Source organism: Limanda limanda, chromosome 5, assembly GCF_963576545.1.
Source record: "Limanda limanda chromosome 5, fLimLim1.1, whole genome shotgun sequence".
NCBI lineage: Eukaryota > Metazoa > Chordata > Actinopteri > Pleuronectiformes > Pleuronectidae > Limanda > Limanda limanda.
The window spans coordinates 19,796,143-19,817,656 of NC_083640.1; the positions used below are offsets into that span (position 1 = coordinate 19,796,143).

Genomic DNA, 21,514 nt, shown 5'->3' on the forward strand with positions numbered 1-21,514 from the left:
CTCTCTTTCTCTCCCTCCTCTGTTTGTGCTGCCAAATCGGTCCTGTTCATCCATTACCCCTCGACTAAACATTTGCTTTGGCAGGGTCCCACTGTGGCCGATTTTTCCTTATTCACTTCTTTTCCAAATACGCGACAATGCTCAGCTCGCTTCACGCCACGGTACCCGGCTCACGAAAACACACATGCGACACAAGCTCACATCCTTACATGCACCAACAGCCTTGTAATGTATTAGACAAAGATCAAGGCCTGGCTCGGAAGACAAACACAGACCTCAGTGTGTGAGTGTGTGTGAGTGTGTGTGTGTGTTTCCTTTAATCAGCCAACGATTCCGAGGAGCTAGTCTCCACTATGGTTGGGAACCACAGCACTAGGCGATCCAGAGCCTTGGGGTCTATGTCTTTAATTTAGTAGATGGGTTGGACAAAGTGTAACCTGATAAAACTCTTTTAAATGATAGAGTAGCCATCTGGTTGGCTGACTTCACTGTATCATGGGTCGGGGGAACTGACTGGTATTGATGGAGCTGGTGGGCTGGTGGGTTGGTGGGTTGGCTGAGTCGGGAGATGGTTGGAAAACATGCTAAATCACACACACACACACTCTATCTCTGCAACACGCACACATGCAACCACTGACTTTTTCGTTTGTAACAACTGTATCCATGTGTTTTTCTATTCCTATCCGTCTCTCACACATGCATGTACGTACTTGTCAGGGTTGTAGACGTTGAGCTCCTCCAGGAACAGGCTATCGTTGAGAAAGCCATCGTTCACCTTGGCCAGGAACTTGAGGATGATGCCTTTCTCAGATCCCAGGAAGACCACCGTGTTGTTCTTGTGGGGACCCGCCTCACCGTCCACGACAATACGCGTCAGACGATACCTGTCACCAGGGAAAGTTAAGTAAATCAACCAGTTAATCAGTTAGTTAGTCAGTGGAGGAACAAGTTAGAGGAGCAACAAATGGTAAGGTTGCCTACCAGCATTGTGTCAGATGTCTAAAAGAGCCCAAGGAGCAGCAGGGGGAGATTACGCTCTCTTATTAATCTCATTAATTGATTGTTATTTCATTAAACTCAATCAGATTGCCATAGGGCATTTCAGGTGGTTGCTCAAAATAAAACCTGTAAACATCACTGTCTCTTGTAATTGACAGCTGCTGGTCACACAGCTTGGCTCAGCACCGAAAATAACTTTTTCAATTAAAAAAAAGGAGCAGATTCAAGTTCGATGAAATTATACAAATTAGACACCTGCCACTCAAACGGTTTTAGATGAATCAAATTATAGGGAATGTTTTTCAGAGATCTCCTCTGCGGTTACTTACTTTTACCATCTAATCTCTGTATCTATCTCTCAATTAGTTTCAGGGCCAAGACACTCTTAAAGTTATCAAAGAGCTATTGTCTCATTAATGTGTATTAGGCAAATCCTTGTTTTCATGGTTTTAATTGAAGAATCGGGTATTTGCAAATTAAAGGTGAGGTTCTCTTGAAAACCCAAAGCCCTTTTTAATGGTTTTCTGAATGTTCTTTATTCACACGTGGGTGGTGAAGTAGTTGCTACTCTGAAGGTGATTTGTTTTGAATGTGTTGAATGTAAATGGAACCAGTTTACACCATGAGCCCATAAAAAAAAACCCACACAAGGTCATATCCTCTTATCCCATCTGCCTCCTGTTTTCTTTAAATATCTCCTAAAAAGCTCTTGTGACTTTATCCAATCAACAGCAGCAGCGGTGCGAAGGTCTAATGTGTTTTTTTTGTTCCATTCAAGCAGAACAGCAGCTCCGAGGACTGTGTCAATATGATTTGATCTCAGCGACATAATACAATCTCAAGGACTAAGACGTTCACTGTCTTTGCTATTCAAGGATGATAAAAAAATCTCAAGAGGGGGAATCTTCAGAGTGTTGCCTACTTCCATTTCAATCATTGTGTAGAGCCAACTGAGGTCCCTGCCACTGCACAACAACTCTCAGGAAGGGAAAGATTCTTCCTTTTCACATCTGCAGCAATCCTCTGCAGGGTGGAACGAGGATTCAACCCAATTACTGTTTTTATTTTCCATCTGATTTCAGCTCAAGAACAGTATTTCACCTGCAGATTCACAGGATTGCGACAGGCCTCTTAAAAGACCTCGCTCTCTTCCACTCCACATGTCTCCATGATGCGTTTTGAGCTTACGTAATGCTTTTAACTGCTGCCTGCGACATACACGCGGGGCTCCGCTCACTATGGTGTCATTTCAAATCAAATAAAAGAGTCTGATGACTGATTATATAAAGACAGAAACACTGTGTTATTCATATTATGGTCGTATGATATAGCGCACTAATGAATAGAGAGCAGTGTAGGGATAACCTTGATGAAAGCTGCTCGTATTCTGACTAAGCCTGCACAGTATGTAGGTCAAACCTCAGCAAAGTAGAAGCAAGATGTGATACGACGCAAATAATTTGTCGGAGCTCTCTATGTATCTCATCTTTATAGTGATATTTCCACCACTGGGGCTTGTCAGCGGTATGGCATGCTCTGCCGAACTGAAATCATGAGCAACTAAATTCAGAACCAGGGCCATATTAAAAACTGGATTTTTTTTGTATTTTTTACTTTTCTCAAAAAGCTCTGTCAGCTAGTTTTGCCGTGCCACCGGGATGTGCTGTCATATTCCCCCAGGACGTTGGTTGCAATGTCTGTGTGTAGTGTAGCTAAAAGCCAGACAGGCCTTTATGATCTAGTGATATCAGCCACAGTGCATTGGCTTTTGGGAAACAGGCTAACCTCCAGAAAGTCGGGAGAAAAACAAACACAGAACAAAAAAAATCATTTCTCTTTGAAATCTCCTCAGAGGATTTAAAACCAGCAATTGGCAACAAAGCAGCGATCGTCTTCTTTATCGATGAAGATATGAAATCCCATGAACATTTCTCATATAACTAACAGGCTTTAGCATATAGAGAGACGCAATTGAGAAATCAAATTATTCACTCTCTCCCTTGCACTCACTATAGAGTCACTCTGGGAGAATGGTAGTATAGTATTGCGTACATCAGCGTTTCCTCTACTACAGAGAAAATAGGTCAGCGGCTAGTTTGTGGAGTACCACTGTGTTTTAATGAGCAGCCTGACTCTCAGAGCAGCACTTCACCTAATTATTGTCCTGGGCTGAAGAGCGGCTCACAGAACCTCTGATGCTGACGGCCTGTGGAGTGTGTAATATTTACCGGACCATGGTCTTGAGGAACCAGGGCCTATTAGCGATGGAGGGCACGGCCTCGTCCATCAGCGGATGCATCTTGATGAAGTTGAGTGTGTCGTCGGGGAACTCGTTGGATACTTTGTACCTCTCCATGGATGGAGAGCCGGCGCAGTTGCCAGGTCTGCGAATGGAGAGAACGGGAGGGTGGTGAGGAAGAGGGATGATGGAAGAGAGAGAAAATAATTGTGAGTAGACTGAGGGAAAAGCACAAAAAGAAAAACTGCTACATCGACTTTGGCGGGGTAATGAGCAATTTGTCACAGCTTGAGAACCAATGGAAGACAGAAAGTTCTACTTCCCCAAAATCAATGTGAGCGCAGCTTTAAATTACTAAACTCTCATTCCAACAGGCTTTGGTCAGAGCTAAGGACATCAGATGCCTTATTTTCGCTGGATACGGGTTAAAGCACTGAGACATTCTGTCTATCTGATCCTTTTACAGGGAGTTGTTGAGCTGCTTGTAAAAGAGAAGCTGCTTTTGATAGCATATCCCCTTTGCAGGCATCTCACCTCCGAGAGCTTGTAAAAGCCCTTTACTGCGTGGTCTCTGATACCCTTCCACACCACGTAATCCTCACCAGGTCCCAGAAACATTAGCCAGCCGGCCTCGGACTGTCTGACGAAGAAATGTAGGGACCAAACCATAAAAACAGCCTCACACACAGACCTATATAATAATGGTTGCGTGAATTTCCTTTGAAAATCCTCCTTCGTTTTTTCTCGTCTGCCAAGAGGTTAGGTTTTCACCCCTGTCACTCCTGTTTGTTAGGAAGCCAATGGCACAAGAACAACTAAAATAGTTGGAAGTATTCGTTATTGGTCAGGAAATAACTCATTACATGTTGGTGCGTATCCAGATCGTTGTTTTTGTTTTAGTTTCTTTATCATTCCAAGATATACATATATTTGAGACATATTTAAACATTTTCGCTGTTTCACCACAATTCATGGATCTTAATGAAAAAGGGGACATTAAGAGGACTAATATCTATGAGTGTGAAAAATTTGGTACACCTTAGTGGACTGTCGTGCCCTGGTGGAGGTATGAGCTCTTTTAAATGTCTTTGTAATTTAACACTGTGATCTGTGCATGAGGTTAAACTAAAGACTCTGTGAGAATTTTAAGGACGAATTTCATTTTATTAAAAAAAAAAAAAAAATGCAACCGTGCAAAGGAAAATGTTTTGCTACCATATTAACTCTGTAATGAAAACATATTGGTCTCACATAAGTAGTCCAATTAAGTGGCAACATTTCCTGGACCATTTATCACTGCAACAAAAAAAAGAATAGGAGACAGCAACCGGCAGAGCTACAACGTTTTCTCTGCTGTAGCTACACGGGGACATATGGAGAACAGAACTGAAACAGACATCCCTTCAATGTGAAAATCTGTAAACGCTTCAGTATGCGAGTGTAACACATGGAGGAACAGTCTGCTGCGGGGCCAGACCTAGGTGGCATTGTTACAACTCCCCGTCTGTTTGCCTGCAGATAAAAGGTCTGAAAGCAACCAGGGGACGGAAGAGAAATCAGACGCATCCATCACAGCACAAACAACGCAGGGTGAATCAGCTATTTGCAATGTCTGAACTTGTTGAACATTCATGCTAATTGAGGGAAAAGGGTGCACTCAGTCACACAAGGCACAAAGATGAAGGGTACAGGATCTGTGCTGGTGAGGCGCCGCCTCGTCCGCCATACGGGAACACACACACACACACACACACACACACACACACACACACACAAACACACACACACACACAGACACACACACACACGCAGGCTACCAACAATTATCGTGGCCCAGATCTCTGTAGTAAATCTCTTTTTTTTCTGAGGATAAGAGGGCGGCTCGCGGTGCACTAATTAGCGAGTGATAGATGGGAGATTGATCAGGGTGGTGCATTTGTGGTATTAGCCAGCCATCTGTAAAATGATAGCGAGCCCTTCTTTGATGCAGCTGCGTAGGGAGGAGAGGTGAGGTAATGGGTTATGGGGTAAAACTACTGGGGGGGAGGGGGGTGTTATCTTTGTGCATGTGTCTCTGCACACAGTATGTAGGTGTGAATCCATGTGTGTGTGTGTGTGTGTGTGTGTGTGTGTGTGTGCGTGTGTCTGAGTTTGCTGTGGTTAATTAACTGCTGCTGTATACCTTGGCTTGGGAACCTTATCCTCAGGAAAAGGCGTCCAGGTAGAATCGGAGGATTTCTGCTCTTTGAAGCGCCCGGTGAACGTGTTGGCCACCTCCTCCATGTCGTAGGCGCACACCGCCGAGCCTGGAATGCTGCCACACACAAAAAAAATCCCACATAAGCAATCCCCTCGACTCAATTTATAAAAGAAACATCTTGCCAGGTTTGGACCGTCACCAGGAAAAAAATGGTTTTACAGTCCTAATTTAGAAGAGTTCAATTTGAATTTTGACCACGTTGACACTGGGTGATACACTCAAAGTCATCTATTTGCAAAATGAGAAAAATATTTGCTTTCAGACTGAACTCAGGCATTTTTCTGAAATTACCGGAAGGGGCAGAAATGTCTGAGTCAGTCAATAAAGACATTAACTTGGAAAGAAAAAGAGTTTTTGTCGATAAGGGCCGACACCAGTGTTGATGTGCTGTAAACAAAAACACCTGACTTCCGCAAAACATAATTTATGCGTCCTGCCTCCTGCCTTCTGCTTCTCTGCCCAGGTGCCACTCTTCAGCTGATGTTTCCTTCACTTTACTGTTGTTGTGAAAGTGTATGACTCAGATAACCTTCTGCTGCAAACTTGGGAAAATGGTTCTTATCCAATTTCCCAGACATTTTCTTCGAGCTTAAGAAGGTGTCACGGTCTCTTTCCTCACTTCCCTCATCCATAAAATAAAAATAAAAAATTGTGCTGCAACATCTTTTCCTCCGTTTATTGTTTGAATTGTTTTACTTATCTGGTCACAATCATTCTACTTTCTGTATTGAGTACAGCTTCAGGGCTGTTATGTCAGAGTGTTACTGCACATACTGTAGTACTGTGTGAGTTACAGTGTCTGTGGCTGCCAAGCCTCAAGAGGACACACATTCCCGAACCCTCCCTTCTACGACTGGGTTTCCCCAAAAGCCTCGAGGCATCAAAGTTCAATGTTAGGCAAGAAATATTGGAAACAGATTATCTTATTATTGCTCGTTGCTTTAAGGGGGGGAAAGACCCATCTTGTGATATCAGTGGAGCCACTGGATTCATTCCGTCTGTGTGGAGTCAATGCATAGCTGATTGCTGAGTCACTTTTCCATTTTTCACGCTTTCTAAAATAAAGACTGAGAATTATTTATTCCCTCTATCAAGAAAGAGTATATTTCTCTCTCTCCCTGGATGCTCTGGCTGTTGCATCATGGGTTAAACTCATCATGTAGACAACAGGGAGACAGCGTTCACAAGGGCAGTATTATAAGGAACAAGGTCAGGGAGCTGTTAATTCTTGGCTTAGCTGCAAAATTGTGGTAATTACGATCTACATTGGATATGCACAGAAAGATAGACAATCTTATGTCTGTTTGTAGCAGGCGGATAACAAGGCAGAGACATGGTGATAGCGATGGATGGAAACGCGCTGGTTTGCAGGAGGCGGGCGGTCCGCCGGGCAGCGACCCAGAGGGACGAGTGGACGACACAAACCCTGAGTGCTGCCTGCAGCGTGAATGTGCTCGTTCTGATTTCAACCCATGACTATGAAATAGAAAATTAATGTCAGGATCCAAACCAGCGCTTATGGAAAAATTACAGAGGCACTGCCTCATTGGGCTTTAATGTCCATTAACCATGCTCAATTGCACTGTCACAAGCAATTGTCTTATCTGCTCAAAAGCAGCCATAAAATGGAAAATTACAATATGTGCGAGCTATCAGCCTGGTTCTATAACTTTGTGGTAATTTTTCAATTTAGATAAAAACTCCCACTGCCTATGAATATGAAAGCGGTACCGCGTATGAATTATGAAAAGGAAAATAAAATTAAACACCTGCGTGTCAGAAGGGCAGAAAAACAGTTCTGACAGAAGATGTAAATGTTGACCCAGAAGTCTCAGGAATTACACGTCGCCAAGAGGCACATCAGTGGGAAGTGCTACTTACGTTAACAAAGGTCAGACTGTCATCATGTTGATGAATTAGGGGCAATTTTAAAGGTGTTTCAAACTGAGGAAGATAATCGGTTTAATAAACGAAAAGAGTGTACAACAGTTGTTGACACACGTGTACCAATTTGAGACGAGAGGAAAAGAAGATGGCTGCCTAAAATGAACTCAAATCACTTCCATCTGTTGCTGTCATCAAACCTCTTGTGGGAATGTTGCTTTCGCTTATTCAGGTTTACCTGTTGTACGGTGTGGAGAAGGTTGCCATCACCACGTCCCTCCCGTTGATGTGGATGACGTCGGTCACAGCCTGCAGGATGTTGAAGTAGAAGTGGGAGTCGCCAGGTATGGAGCAGTTCATCCGAGACTTCATGAAAGAGGTCCACTGCTTCTCCAGGACCCGAGGTGAGCCCCCCCTGTCGTTCTTACAGACCCTGGCCACTCGAGGAAACACCACCTGAGCGAGAGACACAGGGTTACATTTGAATATAGCTCAAGGTTTTACATTAACAGTCACTTCTGCCACATATAATGTCTGCAGTCTCTTAAATATTTAGCAGTCAACTAAAAGATTTAGTATATTATTTAGTCAAACTTTGGTCGTATGCCTAGGCCGACCTGTGCAGTTTCCGTCTACATATATTTCTTCCAGACTATTTTAAGGTCACAGGGATCTTTGACCTTTGAACACTGAAATCTTATCAGTTAATCTGTGAGTCAAAATGAACATTTATGCCCAATTTGAAAGGATTACCTCAAGGTATTCTTGAGATAACACGTTCACAAGGCAAGAAATGGCTTTGTTAGGTCAGAGCGACCTCGAACTTTGACCTTTAGGCAAACAAAGTCTAATTATTGAGTCAAACTATACCAAATTTTCAAGAAATTCCTTCAAGGCTTTCTGGAGACATCGCTTTCATATAAATTGGACGGACAACCTTAAAACATTGTGCCTTTGGCCACTGGTTGTCTTCAGGACAGAGGACGAGAAAATATCATGTTGCAGAACCAGAGATATCTTTTTATTTCTTTAAAAAAAAAAAAGAATGAAACTTGAACACCTGTAGTTCCCTGACAAGTGGAGCTCCTGATATGATCAAAAGCTCCACAACAGCCACTAATAGACCTGGTGAGACTGTTTTCTCAACTGCTGTTTCCAAACCTTGAAGCCGAAAGAAGAACGTTGGTTTTTTGATTCCCTGCAGTTCTCACTAAAGACCCCGTTTGACAAAAAAATCTCTGGGAGACTCCACGGTGTCTTAATCCAGTTTGTTATCACTTCGTCGAAAATTAAAGACTCAGAGGAGTAAATTGGTGTGTTTGATATGCTGTTGAAGACTCAGCACCTGGCAGCAGAAAATTTAGATCCTCCCGCTTCAAAAAGGAGCCGGTGCTGTAATTACAACTGTGCCGTAAGCTCGTGTAGGCAGTATTGTAATTAGTTGTTGTCACACTATACTTAACAGCAATAAATCTAACCCTGACCTAAAATTGCAACCCAGAGTAAACAGTGTGAATGGGAGCTAACATGCATTTAAACCATCTTTCTATACACACACCCACAGTCAACCACACACACACCCTCAGCCTTGCATACGCCGCAACCCTTCAGCTTCCAAATCTTTCCCTCTCACACACACACACACACACACACACACACACACACACACACACACACACACACACACAAACACACACACACACACGCCCAGACAAATATTCATGCAAAAATCACCCAATCCCAAACAGGAAAATCACACCAAGACGCTCTCACACTGGTCTATTCTCTGTGGGATAATAGAGCCCTGAGATTGCAGAAAAGGTATTACACAGAACAGGTGAGACTGTCAAGTCTAATGTGGAATTATGTCAGCTTTACATATTAAAGTTCAGTGTGTCGTATTTCCTGCTCGCTGCAGATAGCTCAACACGGGGTTTATCTCCGTGTCACTTGGGCAGAGCGAGACAAAACACACATAAATGGCGCGAATACACGCACACACATCTATCAGGTTGAAGAATTACAATGAACAAATACCCAATTCAGGCTTGTTAATTTAAATTGTGTCCAGATAACAGGGTAACAACCCCAACATTAAAACTAAAGCAAAGAACAGATAGCTATTGTCAGCGAGGACCATTTGAGCGTGTTAATATTAATACACTATATCTTACATCGCTCTCTGCACCATCACTTCTACCAACACAAGTTTTGCTGTTATTTTTGCTTGTATATTTCGCCACTGTTAAAGCACCAGTACCGTTTTAAAAGTATACATTTAGCACCGGTATCAGACAAAAAACCCAAATGACACCCAACCCTACATGCATAATTATGAACTGATCTGCATTCATTGCTCTGTGTAACACGCACACACTCTGGTCACCTCTGGCAGCAAATTCATTATTTCTCTTCCTTGTTACCTCGTCTCATCACCTCTCTTTCTTACTCTCCCCTTTGTGTCTCCTTCCACTTCAATATCACTGGTGGAAAATGGGTATTGAGAGATTCATTTTCATATCGGATTTTCTTCTACCAATTAAACTTTCCCAAGGCCGGGTGGGAAACTGAAATGAGGAGTTAATAGAAAAAGTCTGGTAATATCCCTCTGGTTGAAAAACCTGATGAAATCCACTTTCGTCTTGAACCTTTTCTACTCCGTCTCGTTTCTCGGGGACACTCGGGAAACATTGAGACGATAGGTCAAACGGGAGCGCTGCCGGACGGATGTGGACGTTCAATTCAAACTTTATATTTGGACTTCCAAATGAGCTCTCCAGACACCCACATTTCTTTTTCTTTTTGAATCTATTTTTGGTTCTGCATCCTGTCCAATGTTTACGTGCTACTGAAATATGCTTTGGCCACTTAACAGCTCCTGGAAGTCTCCTTCCACTTATTTGATACACCCATATCCTGTTAGTTTCCTCAGGCGCTTCCCGATTCTCTTGGTAAATAGGAAGTCACCTCTGATTAGAGTTCAAACAAAAGCAGAACAATGGAACCTCTGCTTACCTTTCCCATTGTGTTGTACTCCATTGCAATTTCCCGATAGAAGAAGTAGATGAAGTCCCCATAATCGACTGCCTGGATAAAGTAAGGCTCTGCAGGACGAGGGAAATATAATAAAACATGAGTCAAATTGAGATTCAGTCGTGACAAAACAGTTTTGACACCCTATTTCACAGTAAACAGCCACAATATCTGTCATATTATGCAGAAAAGCACCGACTGTGAGGATTGAATGCCTCAATATATCATCCATCATATCAGCAGAACACTTTGCATGCAAGGGAAGAGGGATCTCTCTATTGAGTTTTGACAGGCTGGACTTGTGGTTGTTTCTCCCTGGGGCAGAGCAATTTCCTGGCTTCATCAACTGTATCAGGACAGGTTGGCAAAATGACTGCGTGTAACAGAGCGTGGAGCATTAGCATAAGGGCCCCTGCTCTTCAGACACAGAGGTGCGAACACACATATAGCATAAATCAAGAACAACACAAAAATACAGCGAGGAATGCATTTTCCAAATCTGGCTTGTTTTCTCCCTTGTCACTCAACTTGGGGCTCTCTAACTACCGGGGGGGTTGTTTTTTTGTTTGCGAGCCCCACACTCACCTTTCAGCCACTTGGAGTCGTGTTTGACAGTTCGCAGAGTCGGGCTGTCTCCCAGGCTGCGATAGATGACCGCGTCGATCGCCAGGAAGTCTGTCACGGTGGCCGAGTACAGCTTGCCACCTGGAGGCAGAAAGGGCAATAAGGAGGGAAAGAGGGAGATGGAGAGGGAAGAAGAACGAGGAGAGTGAAGCTGAGTCAAGAGCTTAACACATAGAGTCACTCAGAGTTGTGTGCTCTCTGTGGCTAGATACACAAACATGTTTTTAATGGCTCAGACACTGGAAAATGAATGAATCACACAAACTGCGGAGACTGTTTGATGGACAACAAACAGACTCTCCACACTTAAACATGTCATACGTTGGAAATAGCTCTCTCTCTCCCAAACGCTCCTCGCTGAAGCCCGGCACTCGCCCGGTCTCTCGGAGCACCACAGAAACCCACAGTCACACACATGCTCGGCGAACACAATCCACCACCAGCATGACCTCAGCGTGCCTCGGCTGTAACCACAGTGGAAACTCAAACTACATAATTGAAAGGACAGCAGTCGGAGGAACCCTCTTGATTACTCAGTGCTTCCAGCTCTTTCCAAGCGGCTCTGCTACACATTAACTGGTCAAGATTGCGTTTACTCTCTTCTTCGCGTCTCTAAGCGGGCCGGGACAGCTCATCAATACGGCCATAAATCGGTTCACAGCCAATGGGAACGAGGACTGGATGTCTTTAGCAGCCTGCGGCTTTGTTGCATGAGAGGAATTGTACCACGCCATGGAAGGCTGAGTCATTATGGTCCCGTCTGTTCTCAACTTGTTTTTTATCTGGTGCAGTTGTGAAAGTAAGTGAATGATAGACAAAGAGAATGACAGAGAACTGCATTGGAAGTGGGAGACGGATTTTTCTGTGTTTTTTCTGTTTCCACAACGCTATTGATGTGTTTCTAAAGTGGCAACAAATTCTTGACACAGAGCAAACGAGGCCCCGAGTCTCCGAAGCTCTGGTGCATTCAACACATATTGGCTTTTGTTTTTTTGACTTGTTGTCTGAGTACAGCCATTAAAGTAAACCGCAGGGTATTAAGCACATTATCAAATACAACCGCAACTAATCCCTGCACTCAATTTAGTAAAGAAAAAAATAAGGATGAATTTTTTTGCCACCGTTCCAGGATTGAAGTTTGACAAATCGCAGATAAGGGATCATCCTTTGAGGGTAACAAGGGGAGCTGGAGTCAATCCCAGCTGATCCCAGAGCTGCCAGTGTATCATGGGACAGACATCTAGAGACAAACAGCCCTTCCATTCACAATCACATTCACACCTACAGTCAATTTAGAGTCTCCAATCAGCCTAATCCCAATCTGTAGAAACCCCCCACGCAGACACAGAGAGAACCCAGCCGAACCGGGGGTGTGTTTCAACTTACCAGCGAAGAGGGCAACGTTGGCATGCTTGGCGTCATATGGACAGCGAGCCATCCCACTGATCTCCTCTCCCAGGGCCTCCAAGGTGTCCAACTAGCATCAAAAAAAGAGGTGAAAAGGTCAATTTAAGGTCAAGAGAATGTGGTGTCAAACAATGCAAATGAAAAGTATCTTAGAAAGTCCTCTGAGGCAGAGGAAAGGGTCTAAGAAATGTGGTAGAATATAAAAAGAATGCAATCTAAAGGCATCGCTAAAAAACTGTTGTGTTTAAGTGGAAGGGTTAGTCCATATATAAATAAATGGTCCCAACAAGTGTTGATACCCAGCCCAAGAGTGTGTGTCCGTTTATCTCTGATCTGAACTAATATCCCGTTGATGGCACTCTGGTGTCCTGCTGCGAGCTGTCGGAGCAGCCCATCTGGGAGTAACTGGGAAACTGTCATGAAGGGAGATGAGAAAAACCAGACATTTTCCACAGCAACATGTTTCACAGTAGGGGTGGATGTGGTTTGCTTTCCCCTCTGCCATCTTTTATCCTTCAACTGTACTGGTGTTAAAAAAGACTTTTAACAACCCTCATGACGGATCTTTGACCCATTTACTCTGCTGTGAAGAGGGAATAAATGGGCAGAGGAAAGAAAGAAATGGGTGAGCACATGGCCCTGAGCAGCAAAAGTGAGAATTTGTTACTAAAGCACAGTAGTTTTTAAACAGTAGATCATACATTAGTCATTATTTTATATTTTGCAGCCTCAAATTTGTCTCGTGATCAGATCTCTACCTTAGGCGCGAGTTGTTCCCTCATTTGGTTTATTTCAGGAGAGATCCTGCTTTTAATTTGTTCTTTTAGTGGTCCCAGTTCCATGAGCTACTTTAAGGCCTTGTCCACTGTTTATGAAGCGCTACTGGTCTTGTTTAGCGCTTAGTGGGATGATCTCTCTGTAGTGGAATTTATCTTTTGTGTTTTGTGCCCTGTTTGGTTGTAGTAGGTTTGGCTGAGCATGGCAGAGGATCACATGTGGGCAAAAGGTCACTATCATCCCACCACGGGTAGGCTTGTCTTCCCCAGCACGCCATCGGGATATGCTCTTACCCTGGCTAACGACCAGGGATACACACAAACGCGGGAGGAAAACAAAACCCATAAAACACTGGCCAGAGTCTGAGGTCAGGGAAGATTACCGAACACACCGTTTGCCTGCAGAGTTCACAATACATGGTCATATTTCTTCTTCATCACTGAATCTATCTCCTGCGCATTCTCTCCTTCCTCACTTTTCTCCTTCTCTCTTGACAAAGACGAGCGCAGCTTGCCAAGGCTGCAAACTGCTTACGCCGCCCTTTCTGGTCTCTAAACAGGTCATTTTGTTTTCTATTCCTGTCTCGACGGAAACGGTTATCATCTGCCCACTAAAAAGGTCACACACATTCCGGCGCAACGCTGGAAAATCCTGCCAGAGAAATTGTTGAGGCTGATTTGGCAGAGAAAATTACAAGTGACCTTTTACAACAAACACAGAACCAGCAGCAGCAACGGAGCATTGCTCGATTTCTCCTTCCTTCGTTTTTTTCATAAATTATAGGAGGATCATATACAGAGAGAATGTATATTGTTATCAGACAGGGGAGAGTGTAATTATAGATTAGCCGAGTTAATCATACGGGATGGGAGTCGTTGAAGGTCAGGTGCGTCCACTAAATCCCAGCGTCTGGTCGTACAGAGGCGTTAGAGCCTGAAACATCAGGAGCTCCGGTGTCAGCTCGCTAACACAAACACTCCCTGCTCCTCTGACAGATCCCAAACACACCCTCACATATCTCCCACCCCCCAGCAGCCACCTCCACCCGCTCCATCCTGCCCAGTAGCTTCCACCGAGGCAGTGGCCTCTGTCCACACGGGCCCGGACTGGCTGTCACTGATCTATTCCTGCCGTTTGAAGAGAGGAAGACACTCCCTGGCCGATATACGCACAGCTCCACTCTCCCCACAAGTTGGCATGAGCGGAGAAACAACAGCTCTATGCTCACGGTGGGTTCTGTTCTGTCGGAAGCAATATTTCGTATTTTTGTGGAAAGAAGCGGCGGTGGCAGTCCGTTCAGCTGCCACGCGGCACCACAACATTTTTGAAACATTACCATAAAGGATTTTGATGTTTTAACAGCCAGATGGATTTGTTTACCTTGTTACCAAGCAAAAAGCTTATTATGCTGTCACCTCCACTGGCTGCAGAGAAGAAAGAGCTGCTTCAGCTTTGTGGAAACACGAGTCAAAGAAACGCCGAGAGAACAGTAGCGCTGTCACACTTTGTCAGCGCTGTTCAGTCGGGATCTTTTGTAGCTTAGCAGACGATTGTACACTAACCTTGGCTTCGGGGTGCCGTGTATCTCGATGAATTAATTACTACAACTGCTCATCTGTGTTTTCCATAGGCTATATGCTAATTAATTAGACAAACACAACGTAGAGCCAAAACATGCCCATCAGGAGCGTTTTAATTGGTTCAGCATCAGCTTCAGTACCAGGGGTGAGGGACACGTTCTAAGTCTGTGTCTCTGTTGTTTTTGGGAGGACCCTTTTATGGGCTTTATTCAACACTGCTGAGGGATTTACGAAATCTAACTCAGGGACACGCTGAGGGCAAACTGAACCAATAATCTGCTTATTAGCACTTCCTCCAAATATTATATCAATATTTCACATAAAGAGTAGAGAGTAGAGGGTTTTTGTGCAGTGAAAAGTATTCTTCCTCGTGAATCATGATCGTGAATGTCACAAAGGAGAAAAAGAAAGAAATGCATCAATCTTCCTTGTGCCAATCCTGGTATGTCGAGCTGGATATTTCACGGTCTGCAGCTGAGTTGAGTCGAGTTTCTTTCTATGCAGTCCATGTTTTCCACCTGCACAACCAGTTCCATCAATAAAGCTCAAGTGCACAAGTTCACACCTGGGCCAGAAACGGTTGTGTAAACCAAACAAGGACAGATCTCTGTGGGAGATTAATAGTCATGGCCCACTTCTCTGCAACCTGTTTCTGAGCCCTGGGCGGATGAACTCTTTGCCCGACCACCTTTCACACCGGAGCAGGAAACTGGAGTGTCTGCAGCTGTTGAAAGAAATGGAGGACGGAGCAAGTCCCTCGTTTGTCTGAGCCGTCAGCCTCTCAAATGACTGATCTTTGGGAGTGAGGCTGGTGAACAAACAAAGTGTAATAAACATTAAGTCTGTTTAACATAAAGAAACTCATGTTGATATAAATGTTGTGCAAAGACTTGACCCAGATAAAAATGTCCTTATACACTTTTGTCCATCTGTATCAAGGGCGCGTCACCTGGGACCCAGTGCCTCCAAGACGTCCCACTGACCCCCCCTACCCCCCCCTTCGCCCGGCAACAGGCGATGTAACTGACTCCAGTCGTATATCAGCCTGGCTGGATGGGGTGTTTATTATTACGGCACAGCGAGGGATTGACAAAGGGAGAAAGCAACAGAGGGAAAGATGGCAGAGCGGTGGGAGCGATGCTGGGGGAGAGGAATTGGGGCTGGCAGGAGAGGAGGAGAGAGGAAGGAGTTCCAGGAGGGATGGAGGGAGGGAGGAGGTGAAGAAGAGAGGAGAAGAGTTGGGTGATGTGCGGTGCTGAGGGCGAGGACTGTGACATGGCTGCCAAGGAGTCTGTCTTTTCTCTACGTATGCATGTGTGTGTAAATGAGTGTGTGTGTGTGTGAGTGCGTGTGTGTGTGTGTGTGTGTAACCAAGTGTCGACACAACCAACAAAAGGTGAAGGAAGGATAACGAGAAGCTAATGAAGAGAGAAGGTGTTAGAACAGAAATCAATGTGGGGTGGTGCTGGTTTGGTCGGGTGCCCTCCCTGCCCCCTGTTTGCCCACCCCCCCTCCCCTCTGTCTCCCTCCACCTCTGAACCCCCCCCACTCCCCCACCCCCCTCCCAGTCGCCCTCGCAGCGTTGTTGATTAATGTGGGATGAGGCTGGCCCCGAAACAGAAGCTCTTTTCAGTGCTGTCACACTGGGGAGATGGAGAGGCAAACTGTGGCCAAGGTGGATTTAACCACACACACACACACACACACACACACACACACACAAGATACACTTTTCACCAAGCAGAGTGGACGAGCCCAGCACGCCATCAAAGCTCTGGTATCGGCCCAGAGAGGTTTTTTCTGCCAAAACTGCAATGTGTGTGTGTGTGTGTGTGTGTGTGTGTGTGTGATGATTTTGTAAAATGTGTGTTGTAAGTCAATGTGTTTGCACAGTTGTCAGTGTTTGTGCAGATGCATATACCCATTTGTATCCTACACAGGCTCTGATATGAGCATTTACATGTTTGTGTGTAAGTTGTCAATTTTTTACAACATTTTAAAAGGCCTCATTATCCCAAGTCTTTTGGTCAGACTCTAAATCACATCATAGTTTATTAATGGCCATTGATTCAAGTATTTCCAGATTCGGAAGGTAATTTTATTCAACTTAAATAATTACAGCGGTGTCAGTGAAATTAGTTCTTAAGGGAAGGAGCAGTCGCAAACATAATTAACTGACTCAATGAAATGTTAAAGCTCTAGTTGGAGACACATTATTAAAAATAAAGGAACAATATTAATGAACAGTTGAATGAAGTAATTTCCTTGTATAATGTATTTATGGGCAGATAGGATATTACTATCTTTCCTCCTTTGTTTTGAGGATAGGTTACAATAGCCTTGATACATTTGAGGGAGCCCAGACCACACCCTACATAATGCAATCATCCCCAACCCCCCCGGGGGATGCAAGGGTTCCTAGGGCAAGTGCAAACGAATGTAGATTAAATTGTTCATTTTTTATTCAGTGCAATTTGTCTGCTTAATTTACACCAGTGGTAATTGAATTTAACACACTAGTCTACACAATGTAGCACTCTTTAATTTATTGTATTGTTGTGTCACATGCTATAGATGTAATGTGTGTATGTTTGGACAATGAAGCACTAAACTGAAAAATAAAAAGAAGAACTACTTTATGTTTAGTATGTTCGAACAGGGAAGCGTGCTGGTGTGTAAATGTGGCCGTATTACCAAGCCTTTCCCTCACCTGCCCCTTAACTCTATACCAGACAATATCAGTGCAACGGCGGCTAAAACACGAACCTTGAAACCATAACCAGAGTGGCTATAAAAGCTATCCACGCCTGATAAATGCGGAGACATAAATCCCACTTTCCCCGCAGGAGGAGTCGGTGAATTGAAAGACGTCCGCTCTGTGTGCTTAGCATGCTAAACCACAGAGGCAACGGAGCGGAGATGTCTTGTTTTTTTGGTAAACAGATCTAGTGAACCAAAGCAGGAGAGTTTTCCCCACAGGCCCCCGAGATAACATCTCCGTGTGCTGTGACCATCACATCACATCCCAGCAAAGCAAACAATAACATCCTTCAGGACAGAACCTCGGCTGAGTCTGTTTATGCTCCTCCTGTCGGTCTGTCATTCTGTCTCTCTGTGGTTCATATCTGATTTGTTTCCCAAGAAGAGACATATTCTACTTCTCTTCTTAAACTAATCCTCCTGATACAAAACTGGAGTGACATTCATATGTTGTGCAGTTTTCTTTATTTACTATCTTTCAATGTGCCATTTGTTGTCTTCCACTGCCGAACAACTTATACTTGTGACCCTACCCATGTATAAGTTGTTGTAGCTAATGTTTCCTGTGACTTCAGTGACATCCGCCTTTACTACTGTGTGTGACGTGGTATGACGTATTGTTGTTCTTTTGCACAATGCAGGTCAGTTCAGGACTGTGACCACTTTTCTCTTTCCAGTTGGACACCTGCCACATTCTGGCCAAATTTAACAAATAATGTGAATGGTTAAACAAAAAAAATCTGAGTAATGAATCCAATATTGGGCACGAAGCATCGCAGTGTGATCATAGCCTTACCCGCAAAACGCTGGGCCATTCAAGCCATAGATATATATAAAGACTAGATGTCTCGTCTGTGTTGCCGGCCAACGGAGTCGTTAGTCCGCACATGGCGGCCATCTTGCCAGAGGTTGCTCGCTCACCCATAACATTGTGTTGGTAGTGGTAAATAACCATAACTTGCTAAATTTTCAACCAATTTTTAAACGGTTTGGTTTGTTATAAACGTCAGAGATGTAGATATGACACTGCATACTTATGAATAATTATGTTATTTTCTAAAAAAAATAATAATTTATGCAGTGTCATAACTACATCTCTGACGTTTATAACAAACCAGACCGTTTAAATATCGGTTGAAAATTGAGCAAGTTATGGTTATTTAAAAAGTAAGTACCACTACAACACAATGTTATGGGTGAGCGAGCAACCTCTGGCAAGATGGCCGCCATGTGCGGACGTCCGGCTCCGTCGAAAGAGACATCTAGTCTTTATATATATCTATGATTCAAGCTACCAGGCATAAAACCCGTCCTGTGAATGAGCAACGATTCAGTCTTTGTAACGGCAGTTCTCACTTTTCACAGCATGAAGTATGAAAAATAACATCTACGTCGCAAGGGAAGGGAAAAAACATGACAATTTGAGCAGCAGTTAGAAGTCAGCCTGTCTGCTTTTTTAATGTTTGTCGTTCTCTCTGCTTGTATGCTTTGAAATGAGTGTGTTTAATGCCTGCATGTTGCTGCTTTCTTTATTTGTCCATCTGCTTCCCTGTTTATCTTCTCTTGGCATCACCACTTCTCCAACAAGTCAATCTTGATGTCGACCTGTTTCCTTTCTTGACCCCAGGTCGTAAAAATGCATCTTCACGAGGTGGTTTTTGCTTTTCCTGCAGGAATCTTGAAGCTATTCCAGACTTGCCTGCATGTGTGCCGCCAGGCAGGCATCCACTTACAGGAGAAGGATGAATCAGATTTCAGCGGTGCACCTTCTCCTGCATTTCAGTGTGTGAGTGAATGAGTGTCTACGTACGAAGGGAAGTAGATAGGTTTGCCTGCTACTAAATCGAGCGTGTCAAAGTACAGCTGGTGATAAAGACATAGGGGGATCGCTTGCTGAGTTGTGAAAGTCATCCATCTATGTCCGTCATTCCAGAGCTCACCTCCCTACCCCCCCACCGCATGGTTGAGGTTGAAATAAACCCGTGTGTGGGAGTGTGTGTCAGAGAAAAACAGACAAAGCAGGAGTGGAAACAGCCCAATGTTAGTATGGCGTTTATGTGCACAGCATGTTTGGTGCACGTCTGTCACTGAGGTAAAAAATAGCACCAGGGAGTTAATGTGTGTGCATGTGCGTGTTTGTGTGTGTAAGTACCTTGTACGTTCGGCAGGAGGGGTTGAAAGCATTTGTTCCACAAACAAACAAAGTGTCTTCATTTTGCTGCAGGAGAACTTTGATGAAATTGTGACACTCATCCTTCAGGGAGCACAAGCCGGGAGAGGAAGACAAGAGAAAAAGAAGAAAGGAGGTTCATGGTGACATTTGTGTCTTTTGGCTTGAGACATATTTACACAGAAAACCACATGTGGATCCTTCTTTTCTTTCTTTTGAAGTACAAGTGAAACAAGGGAGCAGCATAACGAACATCGAGCTGGCGATCACAAAATGAATCATGTCCTCTCGGTTCTTCAAGAGAGATTTACAGCAGATTGAATTTCTTTCTGGAACAGTAATGAAATCAATAAACATTTTAAACAGTTTTGATTGAATGGGGCGATAAATCCATATAAAATACAATTATACTGCCAGTGAGAGCAGAAACAATGTGAAACACAGAGACTGTGTTATTGCACCTGCAGAGTCGCCTCTCTGTGATAATGTGTCGTGCATATGCGTGTGAAAGAGGCAGAGAAAGTGTGTGAAATTACATCTGATTCAGCTTGTCTGCAGCGTATAAAGTGTGACATCCTTAAGAAGTGTTTGGGAAAGAGTAGGGTGACATTTGTTCTATAAATGGAGTTAAGGTGTAAGTACAGAAGATGATGTGTGTCTGGGAATGTATGTGCATGCTCGCGTGTGCGTTTTCTCTACCTTGTGTTTCCCTTTCATTCTGCAAGTGTCCACGTCTGCCTGTCTGGACTTCCATGTCATTTTCTGGAAATGAGTCAAAGACAGAATGAGATCAGGGGGTCAGAAAGCAAACAAGATAAACATTGACGGAGGAGACAAAAAACAGAAGGCACCACAGAGCTCAATAAGCGATCGATGCTGTGATCAATAATCATCATCTGAGATCCCCCCTCATTGATTGTCCTAATGAGGCACCTGCTCTGAGGTGAACTTTACTAAAGCAGCCGATCAGAGATCAGTTTACCTCCTTGAACTTTCAAATCTCTGGCTGAGAGGAGGAAATACAATACTGTCCACGGATCAGAGCCGAGTCTGTCCAAGGGCAGGTCCCGCCTCTGAGCTCATTGCTGTGGATTGATAGGTGGACTGGCCATCACACACACACAAACACACACACACACACAAACACATATACACACACACACACACACACACGTATATTCAAACACACTACCTTGGCCTGTGTGGTGGTGCTACCAAGACCTGTCAATCAACTACGCACACCAATGTATACACCCTCTTACGCTGTCACACACACTCATCAGTCAATACTAAGTTATATCTGGTTTCTGCAGCCACTCACACACACACACACACACACACACACACATATATAAACACACAAAACCCTCCCCTGCCCTGTGTGGCCGGAGGGTCAGTGCTGAGCCGCTGGTTCAGACCGCTGCTCACCCGCCACTGTTGTACAACATGTTGGAGCTCAGCCGCTGATTAAAGACCCTCAGTCATCAATCAATCTGCGAGTCTCCCACCAGGCTTTCATCTGCAGCGTGCTCTCATTAAGACCCACTCGTCGGGCGATGACATTGAAGTGGATGAGGTGGAGGGACGGCGGGTTGCTGTACACACGAGCACGGCCTTGTTTGAATTCTGTTTGCATGGATTTTGTAAGTGATGCAGGCGAGGAGTGGTTGGAACAGCGGCTGGGATGAAATGGAGAGTGGGATATTACAGCTGAGGGCCGGTGCAAATATGAAGCTTTTTGAATAATCAGAAAATATACAATAAGATCCTCCTCCCTC

At 44.2% G+C, this 21,514-nt stretch overlaps 1 protein-coding gene across 1 annotated transcript in view; it reads right to left on the reverse strand.

Moving 5' to 3' along the window:
* Nucleotides 1–21,514, reverse strand: part of sema6a (sema domain, transmembrane domain (TM), and cytoplasmic domain, (semaphorin) 6A) — a 57,969-nt gene that overhangs the window by 23,424 nt on the left and 13,031 nt on the right. Inside the window, exons 4-12 of the mRNA XM_061071599.1 lie at nt 20,436–20,498; nt 19,719–19,820; nt 12,429–12,519; nt 11,004–11,123; nt 10,401–10,489; nt 7,624–7,841; nt 5,424–5,555; nt 3,231–3,386; nt 714–887 (exon numbers count right to left, since the gene is read on the reverse strand). Of these exons, the coding sequence (XP_060927582.1) occupies nt 714–887; nt 3,231–3,386; nt 5,424–5,555; nt 7,624–7,841; nt 10,401–10,489; nt 11,004–11,123; nt 12,429–12,519; nt 19,719–19,820; nt 20,436–20,498 (1,145 nt within the window). The remainder of the gene's footprint in view (nt 1–713; nt 888–3,230; nt 3,387–5,423; nt 5,556–7,623; nt 7,842–10,400; nt 10,490–11,003; nt 11,124–12,428; nt 12,520–19,718; nt 19,821–20,435; nt 20,499–21,514) is intronic.